Source organism: Platichthys flesus, chromosome 21 (genome assembly GCF_949316205.1).
Source record: "Platichthys flesus chromosome 21, fPlaFle2.1, whole genome shotgun sequence".
Classification (NCBI taxonomy): Eukaryota; Metazoa; Chordata; class Actinopteri; order Pleuronectiformes; family Pleuronectidae; genus Platichthys; species Platichthys flesus.
This window is the reverse complement of record NC_084965.1, coordinates 14,190,505-14,217,336: the sequence shown is the minus strand read 5'-3', so window position 1 is coordinate 14,217,336 and position 26,832 is coordinate 14,190,505. Positions and strand designations below refer to the sequence as shown.

Below are 26,832 nucleotides of genomic sequence, written 5' to 3'. Positions count from 1 at the left end.
CTTTGATCCCAGAACTTGATCCCAGCCTTCATTTATCCAACCAAAAATGTAACACGTCACCACTTCCCTGTAACTGGGTTTGAAGAGCGTATCATAGCTGTTCAGACTTTAGATACAAGTGTGAAATAAAGCGGGCCACAGACATTTCTTTTCTCTTTTTATCAGAATGGCTGCCACTCCACGCCATCGCCAGCCCCCCTTCCCCCACTACAAATAGGATTGATGCGTTGCCGTTGGCCGGGGGGGGGGGGGGCAATGTTTCCCACCCGTGAAACAGATTCCCAACCAATTTGTAGGCAGATTACAGAATGATTTGCCGGATAACATCACCATTTTTAGGGGGATTCGTATTTGGATTTAAAAACACTTAAATGTGGTAGAGCCCTGTGGTATGAAGTGGGCTGGAATCATGATTGTAAATTTGTTCATCACTATTTCCTTGTGTGTCAAGTGGCTCAATCTGCCTTGAGAGATTTTCCTTCATTCCTTTTGTTCAGACGGGATAAATGTGATTGTCACATGCTTTTCTTCCTCATTGTATTTTGAGGTTATGTTTTATAACAGTGAATGATTCTCCTTTCGTGGTTTTCCTTGCAGGTACCAGCAGTGCAGAAGTAAAAGAGAACCGTAACATCGGTAACTTAGAGGATCGCACCGCAGGATCTGCAGAGTGCCAGTCGCTCTTCTGCTCCGACTCCACGAGAAGTGGCGGCTCTGGTCTGAAGAGGAAACGGCCGCTGGAGGAAGACAACAATGGCCACATTTGTCACCTCCGTCTCATCTATAAGAAACTGTCCTGGTCTGAGGCTCCAAAGAACGCCCTGGTGCAGCTGAATGAGCTGCGGCCGGGCCTGCAGTACCGCATGGTGTCGCAGACAGGCCCCGTGCACGCTCCGGTCTTCTCCATCGCTGTGGAGGTGAACGGGCTGACCTTCGAGGGCACGGGCCCCACCAAGAAGAAAGCGAAGATGAGGGCTGCCGAGTTGGCCCTCAAGTCCTTCATCCAGTTCCCCAACGCTCCTCAGGCTCACCTCGCCATGGGAAACATCTCCAACCCTTCGGCCGACTTCACTTCAGACCAGGCAGACATCCCTGACACGCTCTTCAAGGAATTTGAGTCCTCGCCTTGCTCTGATGGCCTCTCGCTCTGCAACTCAGACGCTGAGAGCGAGCTGCTATCAAGCGAGCTTCTGAGACATGGACGGTTGCTTCGCCACACCTTGGACCTGATGGTGCAGGCGCAGCAGAGGCTGGGCGGGATTGTCCCAGAGCCCGAGGCCCCCAAGAGTGCTGTGGCTTTGTTAAATGAGCTCCGGCCAGGCCTGCGCTACGCCTGCCTTTCGGAGCGAGCCGAAGGCCGACGGCTGCATAGCTTTGTGATGGCGGTGCGCGTGGACGGGCGGATATTTGAGGGCTGCGGTCGCAGCAAGAAGCTGGCCAAGACCCAGGCAGCCCAGTGTGCTCTTCAGGCCCTCTTCAACATCAGGACGGCCCCTGAGGGGAGAACAGGCCTCAAAGCCAGCAGGAAGACTTGTCCTCATTTACCCCAGGTGAGTACAGACACGTCGCCTGCGCCTGTCCTCTGCTAAGCTTCTTCGGCAGCCACTTCACTTCCTACAGGGGCCTGTAATGACCAAAACAGCAGGCGTGCAGGGAAAAGCCAAACACCGTCCAACAAGTAATTAAGGAGAAGGGGACATAGGAGATAAACGGAGTGGGGATGGAAGGAGAGACAGTGCTGATAAAGACATGTGAACACAAGCTGACATTTAGCCTGTCAAAAAGAGCACATGTAGTGAAAATCTAAGTCCCAGATGTGAGAGTTTTCTGTGCTCTACAAAGCCAGAGTTTTGGGTGAACTGTTTGTTGCTCTATTTTAATTGAAAAGCATGTAAATTAAGCTAATCATTGCCCTTGTGCTTCTAACATAAGAGAAACCTGCACCACACCCCTAATGTGATTTCTTCCTCCCGACGTCTTGTGTGTTTGCTGAGCTGTAATTGGTAGAGTTTTGTAATTTTGCAAAAAAACTCCTGCTTCCTCATGTGTGGCATCACAGTGTCTGCAAACATTAATTCGATCTGTTGCCCAAAGGAGATAGGGAAGCAAAGAGCGCGCTGACAAACAAACCGCCCAATCCCGTGCTCATTTAACCAACTATGTAAATAGCAATCAGAGCGAGGAAACTCATTTTTGAGAAACTTGAGGAAAATTGGAGAGCCTAAAGACACAGCGGCTGGGCTGGCTGGCACTTGTTGACAGCCAGTTCAAAACTTCATTTCAGCTGCAGAAACTCATTGGATACGAAAACTGCACAGAGTAGATAGTCACGCCGGTTTTAGTTGTTGACAATTGTTTGCGTTGAGACAAACTTTATATCCCAGCAGGGCTGTGTCCGCATCACTCACTAATCACTGTATTGTGAGTTTCCCATTTTGTAGTGCTGTCCCAAAGTTTTTATAGACTCATTGCTTTCCACGGAACATTGTGAAAAGTAGTTTACAACTGTCAACCAGCAATATATATCATCATACATTGACAGGAAGAAAAGCTGGGGGGGGACGAGAGGTGAGAGGACAGCACGGCTCATCTTTTTCTCTCTCTTGATTGTACTCCTTCCTGTTCCGCTCAAAAATATCTGAATTAGTGTGAGGATAAAGACGGACATGTTTGTATTTGCCAGCATTTTCACAGATCGATTTTAAGTTTTGGCATACGTCCTTACTACATCCGATGGTGTACTAGTGTAGTGTAGTGTCATGTTCGACACAGGTCAAATCTGCAGCGCATCAAAGGTTTATTTTGACATAATATGCTCATTTATAGTGCATTTTTGTTAAGTGTTTTAATTCTAAATGTAAAGTAAACGTATAAAATATGGGTATCGTCCAGAAGCGTTTTTTTCTTTGGCTGTTGAGCAGAGAGTCTTCACCTTAGTCCTTCTGTAGTGAGTAGGGGCTGGTTAATGAGAGACTGTGCACAACTGACTGTGAAACTAAAGTACATTGCCTCTGCTGTACTATTACAACACACAATAATGTGTAAAGCACCATGCTCTTGAAGTCTTATATCCCAAAAATTAAGCCGTTCCCATCCTCTCCCCAAAGTCTTTCCTTGAAGCTTCCCGCCACCATCTTGTCGGGCTGCGCGTCCTTTAGGCTACATGTCACATTAATATTCTCTCCCGGGCTCGAAGAAATAAACTGTCGACTGTGTCCTTCCCCCAGAGCACGACATCAACCCAACAAACCTGCACATGTTTGCCCGGGAGAAAACTTTTTCTCTTTCTCCCCGCTGCCCAGTGTCTAAGAGGATTTTAAGAGGATTTGCCGCACTCGTTTAGTTCCAGAAAGCACTCGCTTGTTGAATTTCTTGAAAGTCAGCCGCGCCATCTGCCAGGCTGGAGAGGCATTTTTATTTTCATCTGCAAGAGGACGAAGGCGAGTATACACTATGTATACCGCCGTGTTAAAACGCACACGTGACCTGACGTGTGTTTGTGGGCAGGACGTGTTGCACGTCTCAGCTGCTGTGTCGGGGCGATGTGAAACCTTCCAGCTCACATACGCTCTCTCTATGTTCAATCCTCTTGCCAAGCACTAATTGCATGGGCAGCGGTTGACTACGCTGCAGATGTGACGCGTAAAAAACATTGTGGAGGTGAGCCAACACACTGCGTGTGTGCCAGCTCCATTTCTTTCCGCCTAGAATTGAATTTCCTCTTGCTCCATACCTGTAGCAGGATTAAGGCTCATTGAGAATATGTTAATGGACCCAGGCAGAATCTAGCACAAACCATTTCTTTAAGAAATTACACTATACCCAGTTTTTATTGGTTTATGTTGAATTTTACGCACTGATGTTGATATGATTTGAAAAAAACAGGAAAGGGAAAGTGGAGTGGTTATATGTCTAAAGCTGTTCTTTTAACAAAATCACCTGCCGGGCAAATATCAGTGGTATTGCAAGTTAGGAATATCGTTATTATTAGTAAGTATAAGTGACGACTTCAGAGGTGACGGAATAAAAATAAATTGGGACTCTGATATTAATCCATGTGTCTTGTATCTGTAGCTAGCTGAATGTTAGTGACCTGATAAAAAGTCTGACGAGAGTGATTTCTCGTTCGTCCTTTATCGTCGCTTTTTGTGAAAACAAGAATGATGATCACAATCAATGAATATGACCTCAAGCTCTGGAAAACACTTGAGGTTGACACGTTTACAGGACATCAGCCACATGTTTGCTGAAAGCCCCTCATTAGTTTTATATGTTGTACTGTACCTATGAGCTGTCTCTATGTTCACAAAACAAACCTTCCTGCTAGCTATAGATGCTCTGCGTCATTAAAATGATTCCCTGTGGTGTTGTAGAACTTAAATGCACAACCTGGTGATTGATGGGTTTACTTTGACAGAGACCCACAAGGATAACCAGAAGCTGATGTATATCTCAGGGTCAGAGGTAATGCAAAGGGTTAAGACAACACTTCTACTCCGACTTTTAAAATGAATTCAGGGACATGGAGAAGAAGAAAATGATTCAACGCTCAAATACAGTGGTGGAGATTTGGTTCGAGCCACCTCCTTGGAGAGGGTGGTCTCGGGGCAAAAATGTGTTCATGGGCCCCTATTGACCCCTGGATAAACATGGCAGTTCCCGAAGACAACCAGAAATCAACCACTACTCTCAGGATGAGGTAGCAACAGTGAGATAGTCAATTAATTGTTTTTAGCCATTTTTAAACAGAAATGTCCAAAAATCGTCTAGTACCAGAAATGTGAGTATGTGTATGCTGGTGATAACTCAACATTTTCTCCTGGACACAAAGATTAACTGATTAGTTTTCAGTGGCCACTGGTCAAAGGTCACAGTGACCTCATATGAATCTGGAAAACAAATGTATGGAGATGGAAACTGCACTGGTTGGCGAAGGCATATAGCTGCAGCGCGATATTTCTAGTTAAGGATATTGTCTGAACTCAGCAGAGTGGAATGTGAGGATGAGGAGCAGTATTAGCTCAACACGCTAGTGTTGAGCTGAACTATACCCCGTCCCACTTGAATGAAATATTCAAACATTTTGCTGTATTCCTCTCAGAGCTTCCTGGTTTCACATACATACTAAGAACTAATACGAGCAGACTGACAAGTACACATTGACGCCTGCTGTATTACTCCCTGCAGTGATATAGCCTATTCCCTCCTGTGTCCCTCCTCTGCTCTGTGGGAATCGACTTTAACAATCACTCCAAGAGAGGAGGTACGGGACCATAGTCTGCTTGACATTAAAGAGCTATTTATCTTCCAGCAAGGGCTTTAATTTTGTATTCCTTCCTTTAACCTTTATTTATCCAGGGAAATAAAGTGAGAATAGGTTCTGCAGAGGTGCCCTGCCTCACATTGACTTCCACTTATACGTCCCTGAGAGATGCTCAGTACAACCACACTCATCCACATTGAGCAGCTCTCTCAGTGTGTCTGGGAGTGGACTGCCTTGCTCAATAGCGCATGTACAGTTTATGGTAGCTCAGTGAATGGTGAGGAGGGGTGAAGAGGGGTACTAAAAGTAATGCATTACCTTATTAATAATTGACAAATATGGCCTTCACAGCTTCGTGCTAAAGACTTTATGCACCACAACTTTTTCAGTCTCTCACTTATTGAGCTCATCTAATTCTAATTCTCACTTCAAGCATCCGTGTTGTTTAAATATGTTTACGCGCAAAGTTATGTGCGTACATTAGAGTGCCCATTACCCTGTTGGTCTTAAAATGAGTTGTGGTTAGGTACATTGTTGGCTCGTTGATGTGTAGAGGCAGTGGAAGGCAGCTGCAGTTTGTACTAAGAGAAGTACGTCACTTTTTATTTCAAGTTTATTCTAAGGAGCATTGTCAACAAAGTAAACCACACCTGTGTAGTGAAGCACACAGGAACCTTGTTTTCCCCCCGTGTTAAACTAACAAAGTGGATTCGGACATGAGCTAAATGCACTCTCAACCATGAGCTCAGATTGTTAGACTAGAGCCCTCAGTCCCTATTAGTAATCAGCCGGTAGGAAACTGTTGTTATATCCAATCCACAGCTCTCTAGTCACTGGAAACATCCGGCCCTATTAAAGCCTGCACAGTGATGTGAGAAAGTGCCGGAGTAAGCCAGGCACCCATTTTACCAAGTGGAATGATTACCCCACCGCTCAGGCCTTGATTGGCCACTTAATCTCCCGTCGCCGTCTTAACCCTCCCCGGTGTTGCCAAGTCAACTGAGCCCGGAGAGTTGGTGTGCGGCGGCGTGGAGGCGTCGGCGGGAGTCGGTGGGCCTGTGAGGAAGGACAGTCCAGAGGTCAGTGGTCAGGACGCCGCGCTCTGCCACCTCATATTAAGCTCCATTTGAATAGGGAAATGTGATTGATGGCGGAGCTGAATGGAAATTAGGATTAATGGAGGAGGGAGCGCATGGAAATTTAAGCATATCTTCTTCTCTCCTTTTTTTTTTGGTCACATAAAGGTACAAACTTAATATTTCAAACGTTCATCATGTCCGCTGATATTCAATGCAACCGCACGTTGTCCTGCACTTGTCTGCGGCTCAGCGTGAATTGATTTAGTTATCTCTCAAAGTGAAGCATCGCAGATAGAGGAGGATACGGGCTGGTCAAGTGGAGTAATTTCCCAGCCTCCGCCGCGGCAAATTGAATATGATTTCAGACACGTGAAGGTGACCCCTGTCAGCCGCCGCGCCGCTCGCAGATTGTTTTCTTTGTCTAATCTCTCCCCCTTCTAATCTGTCTCAATATAAACAGCTGTGACAGGCTGATCATTAATTAATATTGCCACAACAAATTAGCGACAACCGGGCGCCGGGTCTCAGATAGAAATCCACCAAGACGGAGAAAGAGGGAGAGAGATGGAGAGAGAGGGAGAGAGAGAGAGAGAGAGAGAGAGACAGAGAGAGAGAGAGAGAGGTGTGAATGACACATTAGAGAGGAGTTGATTAACAGCGTCAGAGACCCTGCAGACGTGTTACTGCCTCAGCATGTGGACAGTGACGGCAACACATTCACACACGGTGACAGCTACTGCAACAGGATCAACAGTGACTATCACCGTACAGCTGGGGGCGCCGTGTAAACCGCCCCCGATAAAACATCTGCATTTATCACTTTCTACTCACTCAGTCGAATAGAATGTAAAGTTGTCGAGTGTTTACTCAGGCGACAGGAAATATGTGTTTGTTTGTTTGTAAAGAATCAGCTTGTTAACAGCCGGTCTGCAAATGTGTTGGTATCTGAAGTAATCAGCAAGTAGTTGTATCAACAGATACTTAATCATCAAAATCTAACACAAAATGAAAAAAGAAAAAATAATTGCTAAAAGGGCCCAGCTCTGTTTTTGTTCTTCTGGTTTATAAAGGGAAACAGTTTTGAGCAGCCTCACAATTTTCAGTGCAGCTTTTCACAGAGTAGTAATCAAGTTCATGTAGTAGGAAGCAACTGTCCCGTCTCATGCACGCTGGCAGTGAAACACAGGAGAGGCTCTTCGGCTGCACAAAGAATCTGTTCTTTGGTCGCCTGTGGATCAGGTGGGAGAGCCGGTCGTCCTCTAAGCAGGAGGTTGGCAGTTTGATCCCAGTCTTCCACATTCCACATGCGTCCTTAGGCAAGATACTGAATGGAAATAAATTGAAAGAAAATATCTGCTACAGATGTACAGTTTATTCTGTATACTGTGACTCACCATTCAGCCTTTCTGCAGGTTAATGTATTTTTAAATGAGAGCTTCCTTTAATTGTCATTTAAAATGTAGGTACATAAGAAAAAACACATGGCAAATTTAATTTTAGAGATGAGACAAGATGTTACAGGATTTTAAAAAAATAGACATTACAGCATAATCATAAATACTAATGAATAAATAAATAGTGTCAGCAGGGGCCGCCGCAAACATCGCTCGCTCCACCATGATATCTATATTTAATGTGTGAACAGAAAACTTGGTCATCATCCATATTTACAGTCAGCTTATTTATTTTTTTAATTTACTCATCAAAATGCAATTGCCTGTAAAAGGGGGAAATTCTATCAAACAAATCCACTTTTCTTCTTCCAGACTAGATGTCCAGTTTGAACAGTAGGAGGTAGAAGAGCCGGTCTCAGCAGGACTTACAGAGCACACACAGCCTTGTAGGTAAATGATATACAACGTAATTCTCAGAATCTTATTTTACCATCCTGAGTGGAGGCAGGTTTGGTTTAGTCCATACGTCTTGATCCTGCTGCTCTTTACTCAGAGCAAACACAGATTCTCTCAACAGACCAATGTGGAGCTTTTCCTAATCAACAAACCCAAAGCTGGAGAAGCATCCTTTGACCAAGAGACAATGATCAATTAATCCCTAATAAATATTGGCTTTATTCCATATCTCAAACTGATCCGTACACAGGACTAGCTTGAATAAAAGGTGTTTGAAAACTTACTTCCTGAAGGTTTTTTAGTATTTTGGTTGATAAGTCAACAAGAACCTGAAAATCCTTATATGAAATAAATCCAATCAACAATATAGAAGCGTAGATTATCAGTCTGCTTGTCTCAGTTTAGATGAGCCATTTTTAAACTTGTTAGTATAATAGATAGGAGAGGTGTTACCTCCTATGTCTCTGTATCCACACAGGTTTATGGTATAGACAACAAAAAACACAAAGCAAAAACTGATATGATATATAAGATACAAAGGATGAATCAGCATTTTGGCCCTTAATCTGATCGATTCAGCTATCTTAAAGAAGACAGTAAATTAGTACTGAGCCCTGTTATGTCACCATGTACTTGACCTAGTTGTTGGTAGGTCAAATAATAAGCAGATTAAAAAAAGATTCAATAGACCGTGTAAAATAGTCACAATCATCTCCCAATGTTAAGGAAGGTGATAAAAAAGTTTGGTGTGTCTCCGTGTTAGTGGACGGGACGTGCGCCTGAATTTAAAAATAATTCTTAAAAAAACTTTCTATCACTTTAGTTAGTTCTTATCATACTTGTATGTTAATGCTTCCTTTCCATTACGTTTTTGATGACGATTTTATTTTGTTATTTACTCTATGGGATGAACATCATGATTGACAGCCGAGACTGACTCATGATTAGTTGAGCTTGCATCATCGAACCTGGCTACCGTGGATCTATCCCCCATTCGCTACTACACAGATGGAAGATACCAACGCTGGCTTTATTTCTGGATCGTCGGAGGAAGTGGAGATGTGTCGTCCATCTTGAAATCCAGCCCATTTTCTAGATCCAGGTTCTGCTACATGAAGAGAAAGGCTGTATCAGGGTTAATGTAAGAAAGAGACAGAGACCTGTGTGTACGAGGAATGAACAGTTATGGGCATCACCCTTAAGGTTCACATAACACCACCAACAGATAGAGGTGAAAACATCACTTTATGGTGGAGCTGATAAGACCTAAGTATTAATAATGATGTTATGTTCTTATGTTGGACGGAGCATCCCCGGGTCCTGCTATCTGACCTCTGTAAATGAGACCAAACGGGGATTCCTAGTGTGCATTCATAAAGTATCTCATTATAATTTGCCAGTTAGTGTTCAATAGCAATTTGAGCAAAAAGCCAGTGTATGTGTGCCCTTTGAGCATCCACCTACATCATCCTGTGGTATTTAAAGAAGCGGCAGCGTGGTGCAGTGGAGATTTGTGTGTGAAATTACCGAACAATAACGTTGCTCCATCCGAATAGGGGCATCCCGTACATGCAAAGGTTAGGATCATCCTCAGCTGTCTAATATGTATGCAAAATGTGAGGCTGCAGGCCATTGAATCTAATGTGGCGCGTCAGCATGCAGCTTTGAGGGGGGGGGGGGGCCCTTTGGAAGGGAGGAATTCAAATGGGGTCGGCCGGGTCAAGTCACCTTGCGTTCACAGTAAAACGCCCCTGTAATCTATTCCAAAGAAGCGTGGCACTCCAGCCGGCACCCCTGCTCGCCCCGTACAGTATCTTTAGCAGCCGCTAAGTCCTCATTGTTCCTGACAGTTCTCTACTCTCTCTCTCTCTCTCTCTCTCTCTCTCTCTCTCTCTCTCTCTCTCTCTCACACCCCCTCCGCAGCCGCTAGCTGTGAGCCGGAGCACGGCTATAATCATTTCTGAAGAACCTCTCACACTTCATTAAAAGCATAATCAAGTTCATTACAATTTCATAGGCGTTCAGGTACCAAATGGCTGCCGATAAATCACGACCATTGGTCCTGTGTGGCTGGCATGTGTAGGTTTATCTCTGGCTCTCAGGCAGGAGAGGAGGGGGGGGGAGGAGGTCTGGATGTCTGGCCTTTAAATGACCTTCCCGCCGCCGAGCCGTGGACCATCCTGTCACACGTGCCGAATGGAGACGTAGGCAGGTCGACAGATGCTGATTTAAACACACACACGCAGCAGCAGCCACAACAACATGTGGTTTATTTACAGCTACATTCGATGTCTTGTATTGAATGTACTTTAAATAGATTATATTTATAACCCGGAATATTTAACGAGAAGTCGTACCAACAACTGAGAGTAAACATAACTTTATGTAGTTGTTTGTGCAATAATGATTAGATCTATTTTATTTTCATATTTTCAAAGATATTTTATGAATACAAATTATGTCTTTTTACAATGTGACAATGATATAATCAAGTTTTATTGAGGTTTAGACACGAAATCTTCCAGATCAGTTGTGGACGAGATCATGGTTCAGGTTGATAACCATGATTTCCCAATTGTGTCAAAACAAAATTGGTCATTTGGGTAATGATTTGTAGACCAATGACCACTGATGACATTAAATATAACATTCATATAATAATGAATCATCAAACTTCAGCTGCTGGGCTGAATAATTGTGGGACATTCACCACATGTTGTATTTGTGGCCTGTGACGTTCAGTGACCCTCTCCTCATTCAGGTGGCTTCTCACTGTGCTGCAGCTGCACAAGGAAAATCTCCAGTGTGAAAAAGAAAATACTGAATCATTCAGTGAATATCAGGTGAATAAATCAGCTGAAGCTGAGAGTGTCAGAATCCAATGTTACAGGGGTGACAGACCGAGCTCTCGACCTCCTCAAGTATGACAAAAAATACCCTCACAGGGTCTCACTTAAATTTTTTGAAAGTGGTTCATCGAGTGATTTGATCAAGTATAATCTCACAAATATTACATTTTGCTGTAGTTTTGTTGATGTTTGCCTCAGTCTGACGTGTGTTTATAACTGTGTCACTGTATTATCATGCAATTAAAGGCAGCATGTCTCATGTTGGTATTCTCTGCTTGACCGTTCACTGGAGGAAGTACAGGGCTGACAGTATTTTATTTTCCATAATTAAGGCCTATACAGTTCGTTGAGTCAAAGAATACATTTTGTGTAAATTCCATTTTTAATCACTGATAAGAAATATTTAAATATTTTGAGATACAGAATCTTTTCAAATAGTGCACTGTCACACATACCAAATGGCATGTGGTGAACTCGATACTGGCCAGAATTAATGTGTTTGTAACCTCAAGCTTTTTTATTTGTCGCATAAATCAAAAATAGCAACACAGAATTTCAAAGGGTCTCATGTGCAATTTATTTATCAGCCTGTAGCCTTTTTTAACATCAGATTTCTGTTATTAGAGTTCGGACAAACCTAGGCTAACACTCCCCCCTGTTTCCAGTGTGTATGCTCAGCTAAGCTAACCAGTCATCAGGCAGGAGATTGGCATTTATCATCTTATCTGTTCCTTGGCAAAAAATCTGTGCATTTCCATAAAGGTTGAGCTGCTCCTTCAAAGACACGACGTCTGAGCCCTTCGAGGTTGCGAGTGAAAAAGATGCACATTAGTCTGCTGCTAAATGTCATTTTGCTCTTTATCACTGTCTCCACATTGCTGCACATCTGCATAAATAGGACCATGAAAGTTTCTCATACGAGCATAATTAGTGGAATACTGGGAATCAATGTAACAACAAGTCATTCATATTTCTCTCAACTGAATAATCCCTCGGATGAAATGAAAAAAAAACATCTGTTAGCTCTGTCATGCTCTCTGGGGGGGGCTGCAACTCGTTTCCCTTGGGGGAGACAAACGGGAGAGGCTGGAATAAGGTGTATTTCTGTGTGTATGTGTGTGTTTGGGGGGGGGCGAGAAGAGAGCTGCGGAGGGAGCAAGGGAGGTGAGGATGGATGGAGTGCAGTGGGGAGAAAGAGAGGAAAACCTCAGCGGAACAAAAGACCTTCAGGATTAATTAGGCGTCAGATTGGTTGCAGGGCATGGTGCGGGGGGAGATGGGGGTGGGGGGGGGGGGAGGGAGTTTAGCATTCTGGGAAGACCTCATGTCCTCGGTCCTCATATTTCAGCTCTGCCTGCCCATGTGTATACAACAGGCAGCTAGTTAAAGGCCCTGCGCTGTGCCGCCTGGAACCACTGTCCACTTGGTTATGGATGGAGCTCCCTCTCCATCTTCATGTATTTTTATGTTCCCCCCCTCTGGGCCACACGATGAAACACTGGGGTCATATGCAGTGTAGTATACCATTATGTTTACATGATGGTCTCTGCATGCCACGATAGGGCGCTCCGTGCATATTTTGTAAATGCGATCAGGCACTGTGTGTGTGAGTGTGTGTGTGTGTGTGTGTGTGTGCCTGTGTCTGTGTTTGTGTGTAAAATTGCAGGGTGAAATATTTAACAATACCTTTCTTAGTACTGTCTGTGTACAGCTCGTGCTCCGAGTATGAATGCACAACTCAAATAAATGCCTCTACACCTGTATGCCGCCGTATACTTTGACCACGCTTATGCAACCGCCTGCATCGTGAGCACCATTGTTCACGTACTTTCTCAGGTAGTTTGAGTGTGACTGGAGGTTTCCAGTAGAGGGCACACCCCTCAGACGTGTAGAGCTCTCTTTGACGCAGACCACTCTTTCCGCCACTTCTGGAGTTGCCGGATCTAACCCTAAAAAAAGATGGCGACACACAAGGAGATCAACATTTGTCTTATGTTAAGATCAGGATAGAAAAAAGTATTAAATGCATCCTGGACTTGAACAAACAAGTCTGTCTTCCATTTATCACGCTGATGAGTTGCATTCATTTCTGAGGACGTGCACAACCTACTCACCAAATGGACGCGAGATACCCGAACAGCCATCTTGTGTACACGTACGAGTAGTTAACAGCAAATATATTTCGATCCTGACTGAACTTTTAATTTCTCTGCTATTATCAGCTGATTTTCTTGTGTATGTGTGTGTGTGCGTGTGTATGTGTGTGTGTGTGTGTGTGTGTGTGTGTGTGTGTGTGTGTGTGTGTGTTTAACGATGCCTTCCGGAGCAGCCAAATTGCTGATTCAGGTCACAGGCGTCACCTCTAAATTTGTGAGGCAGACCCAAAGCTGCCTGTTAATACCGTCTCCATTGTCATTGTCACAGAGGGATGTTTGGAGGGGTGACCTCTGATGGCGCTTCTTCCCCCCTCTGGCACAGGAAGTGCTGAACTCTGCATACAGATGACAGCCGGGGGTTGCCGTGAGTCATAATGTCCTCGCCAGGCGTCGTCTCCTCGCAGAGCACTTAGAGATCAGATGAGAGCCATCCTGGAGGCCAGAGCAAATCGTGCCCTCCGAACATTTGTACCAATCACTCACGCTATCACAGAGGAGGCCCATAGCACGCAGCTGACAGATATCTCAGCAGCGTGAACTTTAGAACAAAGTCTTCTGGCTAGATGGGCTGATTAGCCATTCGATTGGCTACACCGAGCGGTGATAAAGCTTTGACAGATTGTGTTATATGGTGAGAAGAAAAAAATCCACAGCTCACAGCATGAATAGTTATCATATGCTTTAGTCGGAGTCTGAAAGGAAAAAGTTTTGGCTCCCGGTGACATTTAAGCTTTTAAAGTAAGAAAAAGTTTGACCCATCTTCCGCCGCACTTATCCAACACCTTGGAAAAAGGTAAGAAGATGATGAATTACTAATAGCGGTCACAGAGTTGTCCTCACAGCCGCGCATATCTTTAACCACCAGTGCAGAATCCCCACACTGTGACTTTTAATACACTTTTGTTGCTCGAGCACCTGGTTGTGCGTCAGTAGGTACATAACAAATCCATTCCCGCTGCCCTGTTTCCTGCCTCTGCATGGTGGCTGACAAGCGGGCCCGCTGCCTCTTCTGCTGGGGATGATGGACCAGCATTGTTGCCACTGATACAGAAATGAAACACCACAGTTGCAGACAGATGCATATAGGTTGACAAGAGGCTGTTTTCTGCACTGAAGGCATAAACAAAAAGTGGCCAGCGGTGCGTGACACAACACGCGTCCGTGTGAGGATGTTCTCAGTGTTATTCTTCAGCCCCTGGAACAGGCTGTCGTGCATTATATATTATTATATAATATGCACAACATAGGATGTGTAGGTAGAACCCCGTGAGCAAAAGAAAACAGAAGCCCCCTCCCCAATAGTGATCTCATTGAAACTGGTTTTCACACAGCATCAGGGTACAGGGCACAATTTGAGGAGTAAGTAATGCTAGGTTTGTATAAGCAGTCAGGGATTAGTTTTCCGTCACTATAACGGATTTCTGAGCATGAGGCTTCAGAAAGGTCATGTTTGAGATCAATGGAGATGCATAGGGTTTTAACCTAGGATCCCAAAAACCAGAACCAGCTTCCTGTCTCATAATCCATTTCTTCATCAACGACTATGCTCAGATTTGATCAGACATCAACCAACATTTTGTGTTATGCCCTTGTTATGTCAATATGTGGCAGTAATTTGCTATTAATTCACAGGAGCACAGTTCGTGAGTAGGGACCCGAACTAGCTGAAAAGAAAACAAGCTGCTCCGTTTACTCGCTTTTCTTTACAAATTTTTCCAGGTTAGTAAGAATATTAAACTTAACTGTAACATAAAACTCACACAGAGAAGGAAATGTAACAATTAGCAAACAGGCCAATGACTATGGTGAACGTTTTCAGTGCTTTTGCATGTAAATCTAAGTATCCATCCATAAATCCATCCATTATCTATACTGCTTTTCCCTTTGGGGTCCCAGGGGGTGCCGGTGCCAATCCCAGCAGTCATTGGGCAAGAGGCGGGTCAGTTCCTGGACCATATCATGATAGTGCTTGGATCTCCATGCTGTGGTGACAGTGCTAACTCCTGTACCACCGTGCCACCATAAACTGACACGTTTATCTTATCTTCTCTGTGTAATCAATGTGGGTTCAACAACGTTTCTGTGTAAGCTCCACGAGATTCATCAGGGTGGACCAGTGGACTGGCCACATGAAAGCACGCTGCAGGGATGTTCCATGACTGAGCTCAGTGGCCACTCACGGACAAGTTATATAATGCACGACACCTTTCTCGAGTGCTGCGAAAATAGCGTGCAGCTGTGGCTTAATAAGTGTGGCTGATATCAAAGAGTTGCAACAGGAAATATGAACATGAATGTAAGAGCTGCATCACTTCCTGTCAATTCCTGGAATTCAGCCAGGGAAAGGCTGACTCCACAACCAACAGTTACACTCTGTAAACATTCAAATGCAAGTAGATTGAGACACGATTGCTCAAACAATGTTAACAATGAAAAAAGTTAAAGATAGAAAGACAACTTTAAAGCAAACCAAGCCTTTACAACCTCTTCATCAACGTTGTTTTTGAGATAGATGATCTAATTGAAGGAGAAGGATTACAGCAGAACATGATCTACCATTATAACATGCTGTCATCACTGAATGAAGCCACTTCCCTTCTTTGCAGGGCATTCATATATTAATGCATGTATAGCGGCTTGTGATGACTCTGTCTCCTGTGTCCCTTTACTTCTGTTTTTCTAATTGCTGCGAGAAATATCAGTGTTGAGCATTTTGACATTATGTGCTGAGGAGCCTCGTTCCAGAGTCTTCCCCAACTCTAATCAGGTGGAACTCACAGGGGTAAGCACGACCACACACACACACACACACACACACACACACTCACACAGACATATCTTTAGAAGAGTGTACACAGTGTAATGTCATCTGCAGACACAAAATACACTTCACCATTGTCAAGCATCTTCCCCTCTGAGCTACTGTATAGAAACACATTCACAGCTCCGGGCTGTTTAGATGTGACAGCTTCTTCGAACTCGAAGCCAGGCTGACGTTCTCCGCTTTCCCTCAGCGCCGCTCTCACGGCGTACAACCTCACCAGTGGCAGAGGCGGATGCATCCACGCTTTGTGGAGGTGGAGGAGATGATGATCTCGCTGTCTTAAGGTGAAACCTCTCATTTGTCTCCGTCTCTCCCCGACCGCTCCCCGACATGGGAGCACATTACCAGCCGGGGGGGGGGGGGGACCACAACATTACATGTACGAGGAATAAAGAGAGTAGCCGGGTAAATCTGTTGTACTGCGCTTAGTGGCTGACACGCATTCATTAGAGGAAGTGTCTGACACATCAGAGAGCAGCCGGCAGCGGTGTGTAATTTTCAAAGGGACTCGTAGACTTAAAAGTAAAACATACACACACACACACACACACACACACAGTGGGTATACCATCAGTGTTCTTTTCTCCTCAGTTCGATATTGACTCACCTTTCAGTCTATTGTCATGCCTCTCTTGCTCTCCCTGCTGCCCTGCTGCAGGAGCCTATTAAGTCTGTGTGTGCATACGGCCATTTTTGTGTGTGTGTGTGTGTGTGTGTGTGTGTTGGTGTGCATATGTGCGCGCACTTCAAAGGTCTGGCACGCAGGAAAGAAAAGGTGACAAAAGAGACCATGTGCATTTGTCACAGTCTACCCGGGCTTTCTGCTTACTCTGCAAACGCCACATGATGGAGTTTTAGTAAATGTTAAAAGAGCAGGGGCCACAGACAGATTTCTTTCCGGCGCCCTCAAAAGGCTTTCTCATGCGGTTATTTGCATTCATTTCACCTGCGGGCTGTGAAGTGCATATTATATAATGTGTCGCACAAGCGGCGTGTGCGCATGTGTGTGTGTGTGTGTATGCACAGCGGTTGGTGGTGAGAGGGATTATACACTGTTTAAGCCTCTTCTGTCAGGGGGATGTTTGTTAGAAGACACATTCATCAGTGTAGAAAAGAGCAGCGCTGTTTCCTCCAAGGGGCATGTGTACACCTAAGAGCGACTGTCTGCAGGATAAACATGTCACTGCTGTGGAGTGAATGCCCAAAATAAGTGATAATCACTGAGCAGGAAGTTTGATATTATCCATTTTGACAGGTGTCAGAGTAGGAAACTTAAAGGAGACAAATTATGTATTTAAAAGTTGTACAAAGGTAAAAAGCCATATAGGGTTAAGGGAGCTTGTTTCCCCGAAAGAAAACTGAAGCTCCGGAAATAAACTTGTTGTGATGTCACTAGGTTGTGTTGCTACACGCATATATTGAAGGATGGTAAATTTTGGACATCATCTTGAATTTACACTAATTGGATCAATGTATTTTATATATTTTCTTACTTTGTTGTGGCTTAACTCTCAAGTTACATTTGATTCAAACCAAAAGCTGAGAAAAGCAGAGTTCTATCCACCCCTGCCTCCACAAACACACTGAAGGCCCATTAGCTCAAGACAAAGTTAGCTTTGTGTCCCGGCCGCCTCCATTATGTTCACCAATCTCCCTCGTGTCAGTGAGGCGCCCCAAACCAACACAACATTGACATTTCCTTGTTGACTGTTAGGAATTCAAAAAGAGCACCCAGAGCCATGACTCAAATGTCAGCCAGGGTGCGGTGGTGGAACCTTATCAGTATGGGATGATGTATGGCTGGCTGTAGGGCCTTTTGGCCTCAGCGGCACCGACAGACATGACACAGAGTCTGGTCCACACTTAGTCACCAGCGGAGGGCAGGCTGCTGGATAAATGACTCTCTCAAAAGGCAATGGTCTCGCCACACATATAAAAAATAATATGTCGGAAAAGGTGAAATAGTTGCTTTCCATACAGTGTCATGAAAAAGTATTATTCTTGAAACAGAAGCTCAGCCAGAGGAAGTAAAGTAGATGCTGGGATTCTTCTTTCTTCCAGTGTGCTGAGGTCCATGATAAATATCCTATAGTAAATCATTATCTTACTTATTGTACAAACGTCTCTCTGTCTGTCTGACAGACAAAATCTTAGTTTTAGATAAACTAGGTAGGATGAACACAAAGTTGTTCTCTGCATCATGTACTGTTTATAAAGGGCTCTACACAGATCATCTAGCACACAATCAATAAAAAGCTATAATATTTGAGGAGAACTGTTTGAGGAGGACTCACTAATGAGAGGGAATAATTCTGAAGTGTCTCCGAAGCATTATCACAGGTCAGTAAAACAGCCCATTCCCAACAGGAAGGTTTTAAACTGCAACTGCACAGGTAATAATGATAATAATAACATAATTTAGTTGTGTGTATAACTGTATATTAGCAGTACATTGTACCCTAGACAGTACATTGTCTTACAGACATAGCTGGACTAGGAAGACATGTGAAATCACCAGTGTTTCCATCTCGTCCACGTCTCTAACCTCTGCGTCGAGAGGGAAGCGGTGTTTGGTCAAAAAGCGCTCGCGGGCTGCACTCAGAAGGTTGACACCGGGGTTTGAAGTTTTGCTGATTGCCGGGGTCAAGCCCGCCAAAAGAGCCGCAGCGGTATCTTCAAGAGCAGCAGAGACGGAGGCGCCACCGCCGCCGCATCTGGGCAGAGGCAGACACAATTGGCCAACCCCACTGGAGGGAGCCGTGGGGACACATCAGAGGAGACATGAGAGACGGAGCTCGATCCCTCCTTCCTCCCAAATGTTTCTAGCTGTAGCTGTCAGCGCTCCACATTCCAGACAGAAATTCTCTGTTGGGAGATTGAGAATAGAGTTAAACTTTTGAAAAACTCAATGTCCCACACGTCTGTGATCCACCCCTAGCACCCCTCTCATTTTTGGAGAGGCGGTGGTCTAGTGGCAGAAACTTGGAGAGGGTCTCTGGTTCTTCTCTGGTTCAACTCCACGGAGAGACAACAAAAGACAAACCTAGAGGATCCAAGAGGATTCTCCCTACCCTGTCTAGTGCCCCTGAGCAAGGCAACTTACTCCCCCAACATCTGCTCCCAGAGCGCCTAACATGGTCGCTCACTGCTCTGTGTGTCCTGCACCAGATGGGTCAAAAACAGAGGTTAAATTTCCCTACATGCATGAGTGTGCCTTTGCATGTCTGTGCATGTGTTTGGGACTAATAAATGCATCTAAATCTTAATCTTAATCAGTTTCAGTCCAACAAATTTAACATCAAGATTACCAGTATTATTTGTTAATAAAATGACCCTAAACATTTTCAGAAAGATACACAAACTAAAATAATTTCCCCAGATAATATATTTATATATTTATATTTTATTACAGAGAAAACTTACTTTGATGCAGGTTTAAATGAACACAACCTTACATACGCAAATCAAATGTGTAAAGTTTTGAGTCATTTCAGAATATCCTGCTGATGCTCAATGCTCTCATTTCAGCTCACGATGAGTTTCTATCAGAGCGGAGGAGACACCTGAGAGTCTTGAGAAAATATCAGTGTTTGCTAATCGCACACAGTTTACCAGTGGCTGCTGTCAGTTGGTGTCCAGAGCTCTATCAGGTCTTTTGCTGTCGCTGCTTTCTGCCCCTTCCAGCATGTTTTTACTACACATAACAAATCCACACTGCTGGCTGTGTCTCAGAAACATGCTTACTTTGGTTGCTGCCGGACAATATTCACGCAAATCAAATTGATAATCATAAGCCGCTTTCAGGCATGAACTCTGGAGGATACCTGCAGAATTCTGTCTGGGCTGTCTCCTCAGTTTGTCTTTCAACCATGAGCAACACAGCAGGAGAAATCTCCGGTGAGGTGTGGTGCTGCAGGCAGAGGCAGCACCTATAATATGAACTCTGCTGTGGAGGTCACGTGTGATATTTTTTACAGCATTTTACCAAAATCTCTCTCATCATCTCTGACGGTGCATCTCATTTTTTCTTTTCATTTTTCTGTCTGTCACGTGTTTGACCCATCATCTCATTCACTGGCTGTGACTCCTCTGGAGGAGCTCCTGCTGTTTTCTGACATCGGCTCCTCCGGACTTTCTTTCTTTACTTAGAGTTCGCATAAGTTCAGAGGTTCGTACTCTGACTTCTGTGTCCTCACATGCAGATCCTCCGGAGAAGTTTCGGAGGATCCCTCGAGTTCAGTGCATGTCTGAAGGCAGCTACTGTAATAAAAGACAACATTACAAGTACCATTAAGAATATAACCACGGTAATAGCACTATCTTTTACATTATTCCAGTCCTAGCTGATATTACAGATGAGGTAATCCTCTTCGTCACTACCCAGGAATAAAACACTTGTTTCTTGGGATTTCTCACTTCATATTAAATTTGATTCAAGCTACAAAACTGCAAATGATTAATGCCTCCGATTATTTTGTATATTTTTCTTGTTCATCAGTTGCGGTTTCTAATGGAACGGTAATTGCTTTTCAAAGAGAGGTAACTCAAGGGTAGAAGAAATAAACTGCCAATCATCTGCTAAAAATAAAAAATAAATATCCCGACAGCTCTGTCTCATCCTCATCCTGAAAACAGCCTCTCCGTCACACATGGTCGATTCCACTGTACCTTCCTGGAGTCTACAGCACGTGCAACGGCTCATTTGACTAATGTGTACAAAAACGCTGCATATTAATTACCATCTTGATCGATCCTGTCAAGATTTAAATATTAAATGAAGTCAGTGCTGCTATGTGTAACTTGCACACAGTAATTGATGTATCGTGCTGCTGTTTGGCGGCTGCAGGTGTTTAATGAACCACTTGTTGGTAACAAACAGGAAACCAGCGGGGACATTTCCTCCTGGATTACGTTCAGTAACGTTTGTACCGGAGAGACTCATTGATCACTTCTGTCACAGACGCTGTAATAAATCCTTTAAAAGTTTATTTAATTTCACAATTCAAGATGAAGTCATAGTGAAATTATAATGTATTCCAGTATGGCTGAATGCTGTGAACTCAGAAATGTTATATTGATGTTTGAGAGGCAAGAGCCTGAAGGGATCATATAGTTTGGTCTTGTTGTAAACGTACGTCCTTATAGGAGGTAATATGTTCTGTCATTTAATCAAGCTTGGAAATACCTGTGACAAATTTTGAATACCAACAATTCTGTAATCTTTTATTGCAGATCCTAAATGTATTGTGATCTATTCCTCCCCAATAGCTGAAGACAGAGTTGGCAGTATATATTTTTACAAGGTCTCCGTTGTGGTTATGTAGCTAAATCTTCTCAATAGGCCTCTTTGAAATGGGCTGTGGTCGTGCTGGTTGCAGCTTTCCGTCTGATTTATTTATATTTCAGAAGTCGGTTAAGCAATCGACACAATCTCCATAACCCAATTTACAAAATGCCAAAATAAAAGCTCTAATTCTGCTCGGTATAATGCATTACTTTGTAAATAAATTGCTCAAGAGTAAGGGATTCTATAAATGTTGTTGGCACAGCGGCGATCACCCCCTGCGATTCCCGTGAATGTCAGTCTGATATGGTGAAATAAATATTGATGCCTCCAGGCCGGCTTGGGCTCGTTGGCAACCAGTTGGTGACCATTGCAGTTATTTATCCAAAGATGTAAAAGAAGACATGTGAGAGAGAACACTTCTGCAAATGGGGGGGTGGCAGTATTTTGTACCCTTGTGTATCGACACTTAAATTTCATACAAATAATTCAATTATAATAAATAGTCCCACTGTGGTTGTGAAATTGTAGAGAACGATGTGAAGAGTGACGATGTGTGAACGCTTGAGTAATCATAGACATGTGTGTGAAAGTGCCTCCATCAGCATTGCATGCAGCATGTCCTCCATCACCTGTCTGTGCAGTCGTTTACTGTGACATCTGGTGTGAGACGGAGCCAGGAAGTGGGTCTCAGGTTGTCTCACCACGCCGCCTGTGTGTGAGCTGCCAGCTGTGGATATGTACGACTGAGAAATAATACAACAACACCTCGGTGATGGCATTAATGAGGTCTGGAGAAGGCGTCTATGTTGCGGTGCGTGCTGCTCTTTAGAACACACAGACACACACGAACACACACACACACAGGTTCCTGCAGGCACTTTCCCAGGAAGCTGGAACACTGTTTTGGCAAGAAACACCAAGAGCTGCCACAGGAAATCATCAGCATTGACAGCTTGGCTTTAGTGCCGGTGCTAAATCACGTCGGTGATCAAGTCGACAAGGCAAACAGAAGGAAACTCTCCCGTGTCTATCGGTGTTGAGTGTTCAGTGGCGTTCACGAGGGCTCGAGTGCAGAAGTGGCTAATAAACATCAGCGGCAGCCGTTCAATGCCACGTCTTAAATTATTCCCCACCACAATGTGCGATGCCTTGTATAAACGTTTCCCTCCCAGTGACACAACACAGTTGGATTCCTCGGTCGGTCTGTCTGCGGAACCCCGAGCAGATTAACGGAAGTTGTTTGAACAGCCTTCAGGGGACTTTGGAGTGGCCTCCTCCTCCTCCTCCTCCTCCTCCTCCACCCTCTCTTAGTCAGCTACGCACTGTGGATGATAGACTCTTGTTAAATCCTCATCGCTGACCCTCTCATTTTCGCCCCGTCTCTTTTTCCTTGTGGCGACCGAGTGCCTCGCTCTCACCCCCTCCCATCTCTCCCTCTTCTCTCTCGGTGCTGGGTCATATTATCTTTTCAGCAGGAGTCCCTCTGCTGGCCTTTGGTGCATAATGTATAAAGCCGCTGGTGTGTGTTTTACACCGCGCCTGACATTATTAAGTCGTTTCAGGCATATCGCTGCTTTTATCTCCGCTGTGGAGGTTAATCAGAGGGGATTTACACCGAAACGACTCAGACGTACTCCAGACGTTTTTCTTTTTCCCCCTCTTCCTTCTCTCTTTCTCTTTCACCTCTGCCTTATTTTCTTTTATTTTTCTATTTTAAAAACAGAATCAGGAGGAGGCTGTTAGTGTAGACTTACGTACAAACTGCTCAGTAAAGCAAATGCGTCCTTAAGTAATCTTTTAAATGAGAGAACTCCACTAATGCAAGAGACGCTGGCGTGTGGGATTTCAAATCTCTAGAAAAAAACACTTGACACTGCGTGAAGAATGCAACATAATTGCATTTGTAATTACAGTAACCATTGCATGGTTTGATCGAATAGAAAAATGTAATGGGGGTGCGGGTTATAGCTCACCTGGTCTGCATGTCCTCCCCCATTCTCTCTGCCCCCTCCTTTAAACAGCTTTTTTTTTCTGTCCTACCCAATAAAGGCCATAAAAGCCCATTCAAATCTAATGTGGGATAATGCCTTTGTTAAGTGAAAACTAAAAGAAGACTAAATAAAATTCTTAGGACCAGATTTACTGCTTATTTCCCACCTGCTTTTCAGGAGCATATTGGATGCAATCTTGCATGTGTCCGTGTTTACAGCCTGCGCCTCTCACCGTGTTGCATATCCAGTTAACAGGAAGGATCTGCAGACATGTTAGCAGAGGATGAGCATGTGTTCCTTTGAGTTTCCTAAGGTCAGTTCTTAATGGAAACCAGTGCAGATGGGATTTAAAAGAGCCACAAGAGAAACATAATTTCATTCAGGCACCAGTTTAGTTTGTTTCTTCTATTGTCAGATGACTTTATTTATTGATGGCTATCGGGACATGAAGAGGATTTCAAAAAAAGAGAGACAAAATTAGCTACCCTATTAAAACTGATCATTGGGAACATAAATGTATAATTATTTGTGAACACAATATTTGACTCTAACATTTAAAAATGGTAGAGGGAGTTTGTGTCTTTTTAAGGATTTGTGTTCATGGATATTGAATTGGAACATTACTTCATTAGGGTCAGTCCCGTCCGTTCATCGGACATAAGTTGGTTGACATTTAAATCTAATATAATAAGAAGAGCTGTTAACTATTGAAAAACATCAACTTAAGCTTTATCTTTAGTTATTTAGCATCCAAGGTAAACAAAGTTCCCAGTACAATTGCCAATAGAAACAAAACTTCTGTTAAACATTAAGGAGACACACAACAAATCAGTGTTTCTTTAATTTTCCATACTATTATTATCAAAACATCCTGAATTTTTTCAGATTGTGTTTGTATATCATTGGTCGACTGTTCTTTACCTTTAACTAACACACACAAATAGTTGGAGGACATGAGGCTGGAATCAAAATGCAGACTTTACTTTCTCTCAGTGGAAATGCAGCTTAAATTATAAACCATGTTAACTTTCTACTGCTGTGTTGAAAGAGGTCAAATGTTACTGAATTCAACATAGTAACTCTTTTCTACATGTCAATGAGAACACTTTCACTCCTGATCTCACCTGTGTCTGCAGATTAACTGTTGCCCCTGTGGCTAATGCCTGATTTTTAAAACCTCAATCAGTGAAATAAACACTGTTACTTTACCATTGTCCTCTTGAGGCAGAGGAAAGTCATTCAGAGGGGAACTGGCGAGGACGGCTTCCAGGTGACACAAGCTCCAAACATGGCGCTGCAGATGGGCCGGGCCCTGATAGCGCCTGTGTTGTCGAAACTGACTGAGCTTGTTTGATCAGATGAAGAGAATTTGGACTGATAATGAGTTTCAGAGTCAGTCGCGCTTAACATCTGCGGTTGGTGGTTATGATTCAGTGGCTTCAGCGCGTTTTGGCCTGAATGCTGGGGTCTCATTTCCCAAATTAATGTTTGGATTTAGGCTTAAGAGCATTAGTGGCTTTGAGCAGATGTAACCAATCAGCAGGCATATGAAGTAAGCTGTGACCAAAGTTTGGGTCTCACTGATTCATTTGAGTTTAAATGTTTCCCGTGAATTGCTGGGTGTGCGCTAAAACATGTTCTCTGCACAGATAAAACATCTGTCTGTCACTCCACTTCATTCTCGTGGCAGTGTTTTTTTTTTGTTTCCTTTGAAAAGTGTGACAGTGACAAGCTGACAACATGCTGCAGTGATTTCTACAGGGTTTTTCTGATAGGAATCTAACATGTGGGTATTTAATGTGTTCACATGAGCCTGATATCAGAATGGGCTTCTCTAACAAGACTCCAGCATCAGCAGGCCAACATCGGGATATGTACCCAGTATGATGTTTACCATGTTCATCCTATATTCACTCTGGCATGTTAGTCTGCTGACAATAGATAATTATTGTCAGGCTTACAGCCGAGGCGGATGAAGATGGACGATGTGTCTCCACATCTATCCAGAAGCCAAAATTACTATAAGTCTGCGCAGGGGGCTGTGAGTTCCCGTCATGAACGTGCTCGACAAATTTCGATTCACTTGTAAATCGTGGCGTGTCACCCGGATTTGACTGATTATCAACAAATAACCAATAATAACCGAATTTACCAGAAATAATTGATAGTCATACCTCCACCAAGGCCCAACTTCCCCCTTATTATACTACATTTCAATTCAGTAGATCTGAATTCTTATTTGTCTCTTTACCAAATTGCACACATTCATGAATACCAGTCCCCTAAATATGCCAGATTTTTGATGACAAGCAAGTGAAAAAAAAAACATTCCTGGATTCACTTGACTTTTTCCTTGTCAAATCCACTGACATGGAGAAGGTAGAGTTTACGACCTGTACTGCAGCCAGCCACCAGGGGGCAACTGAGATGCATTGGCTTCTCATTTGTGGAATCCGTCACGTCGTCCTTCTTTATATACAGTCTATGGACTGATGGGAAAGTTGTTGGCGGTATTTGTTTTACACCGATTTGAACCTGATGATGTCACATAAAGGAGAGTCAGCACAGTTAACCACAGCAAAGATAAAAATTAACTGAAAGGGACAAGAAGGTTTGAACCAAATTTCATGACAATCCATCTTATTTGTATTGTCATGTTTCTCTCTGAACTTCATAGTAGTGCACTTCAGTCAAAGAATCATCACTGGCAGTATGATGCTTCCTCAGGGAACCATGAATATCTGCACAGTTTGGTCTAAAGTGTGAATCAGTTGACCAGCCTCATGACGAACATGGCTACAAATCTACTTGTTGTATACTCCAAGCTTGGTGGGGCTTTTTGTATCATGTATTTCACTGCTCAGGTTGGATGTTTCCTTGCAGAAGAACTGGGCCACAGGGATTGGTTGTGGCCCTGAGTGGAGAACGAGAAGGAAATAATGATCCGCTCCTATTTTTAGCATCATCACCAGGAAGTGGTGTCCTTGCTTTTTGGATGAGCCTGTCATCCATTGTGGTAGCTCATCCTCGACTCTGATCCTCACCACGTGTACCGGGCTTATCATCTCGGTTCCCACCTTTTCAAGCCTAACGAGGAATCTCCGCTTGAGCTCTGCTTTGCTGTCGGGAACCTGTGGCGCGGCGTCCCGTCTCCTTCCACTCTCACCCGCACCGGGGAGAGGTTGTGGAGCGAGCTGTGGCGAAGACAGATCAATTGCACAACCTCTGCCACTCGCGCCCTCGCTGCCGCTCCTTCATGTGGCTTTGTTCTCGCTCGCCAACATCAAGCATGTGGTTTGAAAGGGACAAAAAAAACTCTTTCATCCGTCTCATGATGATGACGGCCGTATGGTGCAGCCCGGCCACCTGATCTGACTGGCAAAGCCCTGCTGTTCAGGCAAAAGAATTTGACACATAAGCACACGCGCAGACACACACACACACACACTGAGAGGAATCTGCTCCACAGGCTGCAGGGCCATCTGGCCATCACACGAGCAAAGGTTGAATGTAGTTCCAGGCGAGGGGCTGGA

At 44.0% G+C, this 26,832-nt stretch overlaps 1 protein-coding gene across 1 annotated transcript in view; it reads left to right on the top strand.

Annotated features, from left to right (window-relative positions):
• Positions 1 to 26,832, top strand: part of adarb2 (adenosine deaminase RNA specific B2 (inactive)) — a 176,941-nt gene that overhangs the window by 113,101 nt on the left and 37,008 nt on the right. The window contains exon 3 of the mRNA XM_062379059.1: positions 598 to 1,550. Within this exon, the coding sequence (XP_062235043.1) occupies positions 598 to 1,550 (953 nt within the window). The remainder of the gene's footprint in view (positions 1 to 597; positions 1,551 to 26,832) is intronic.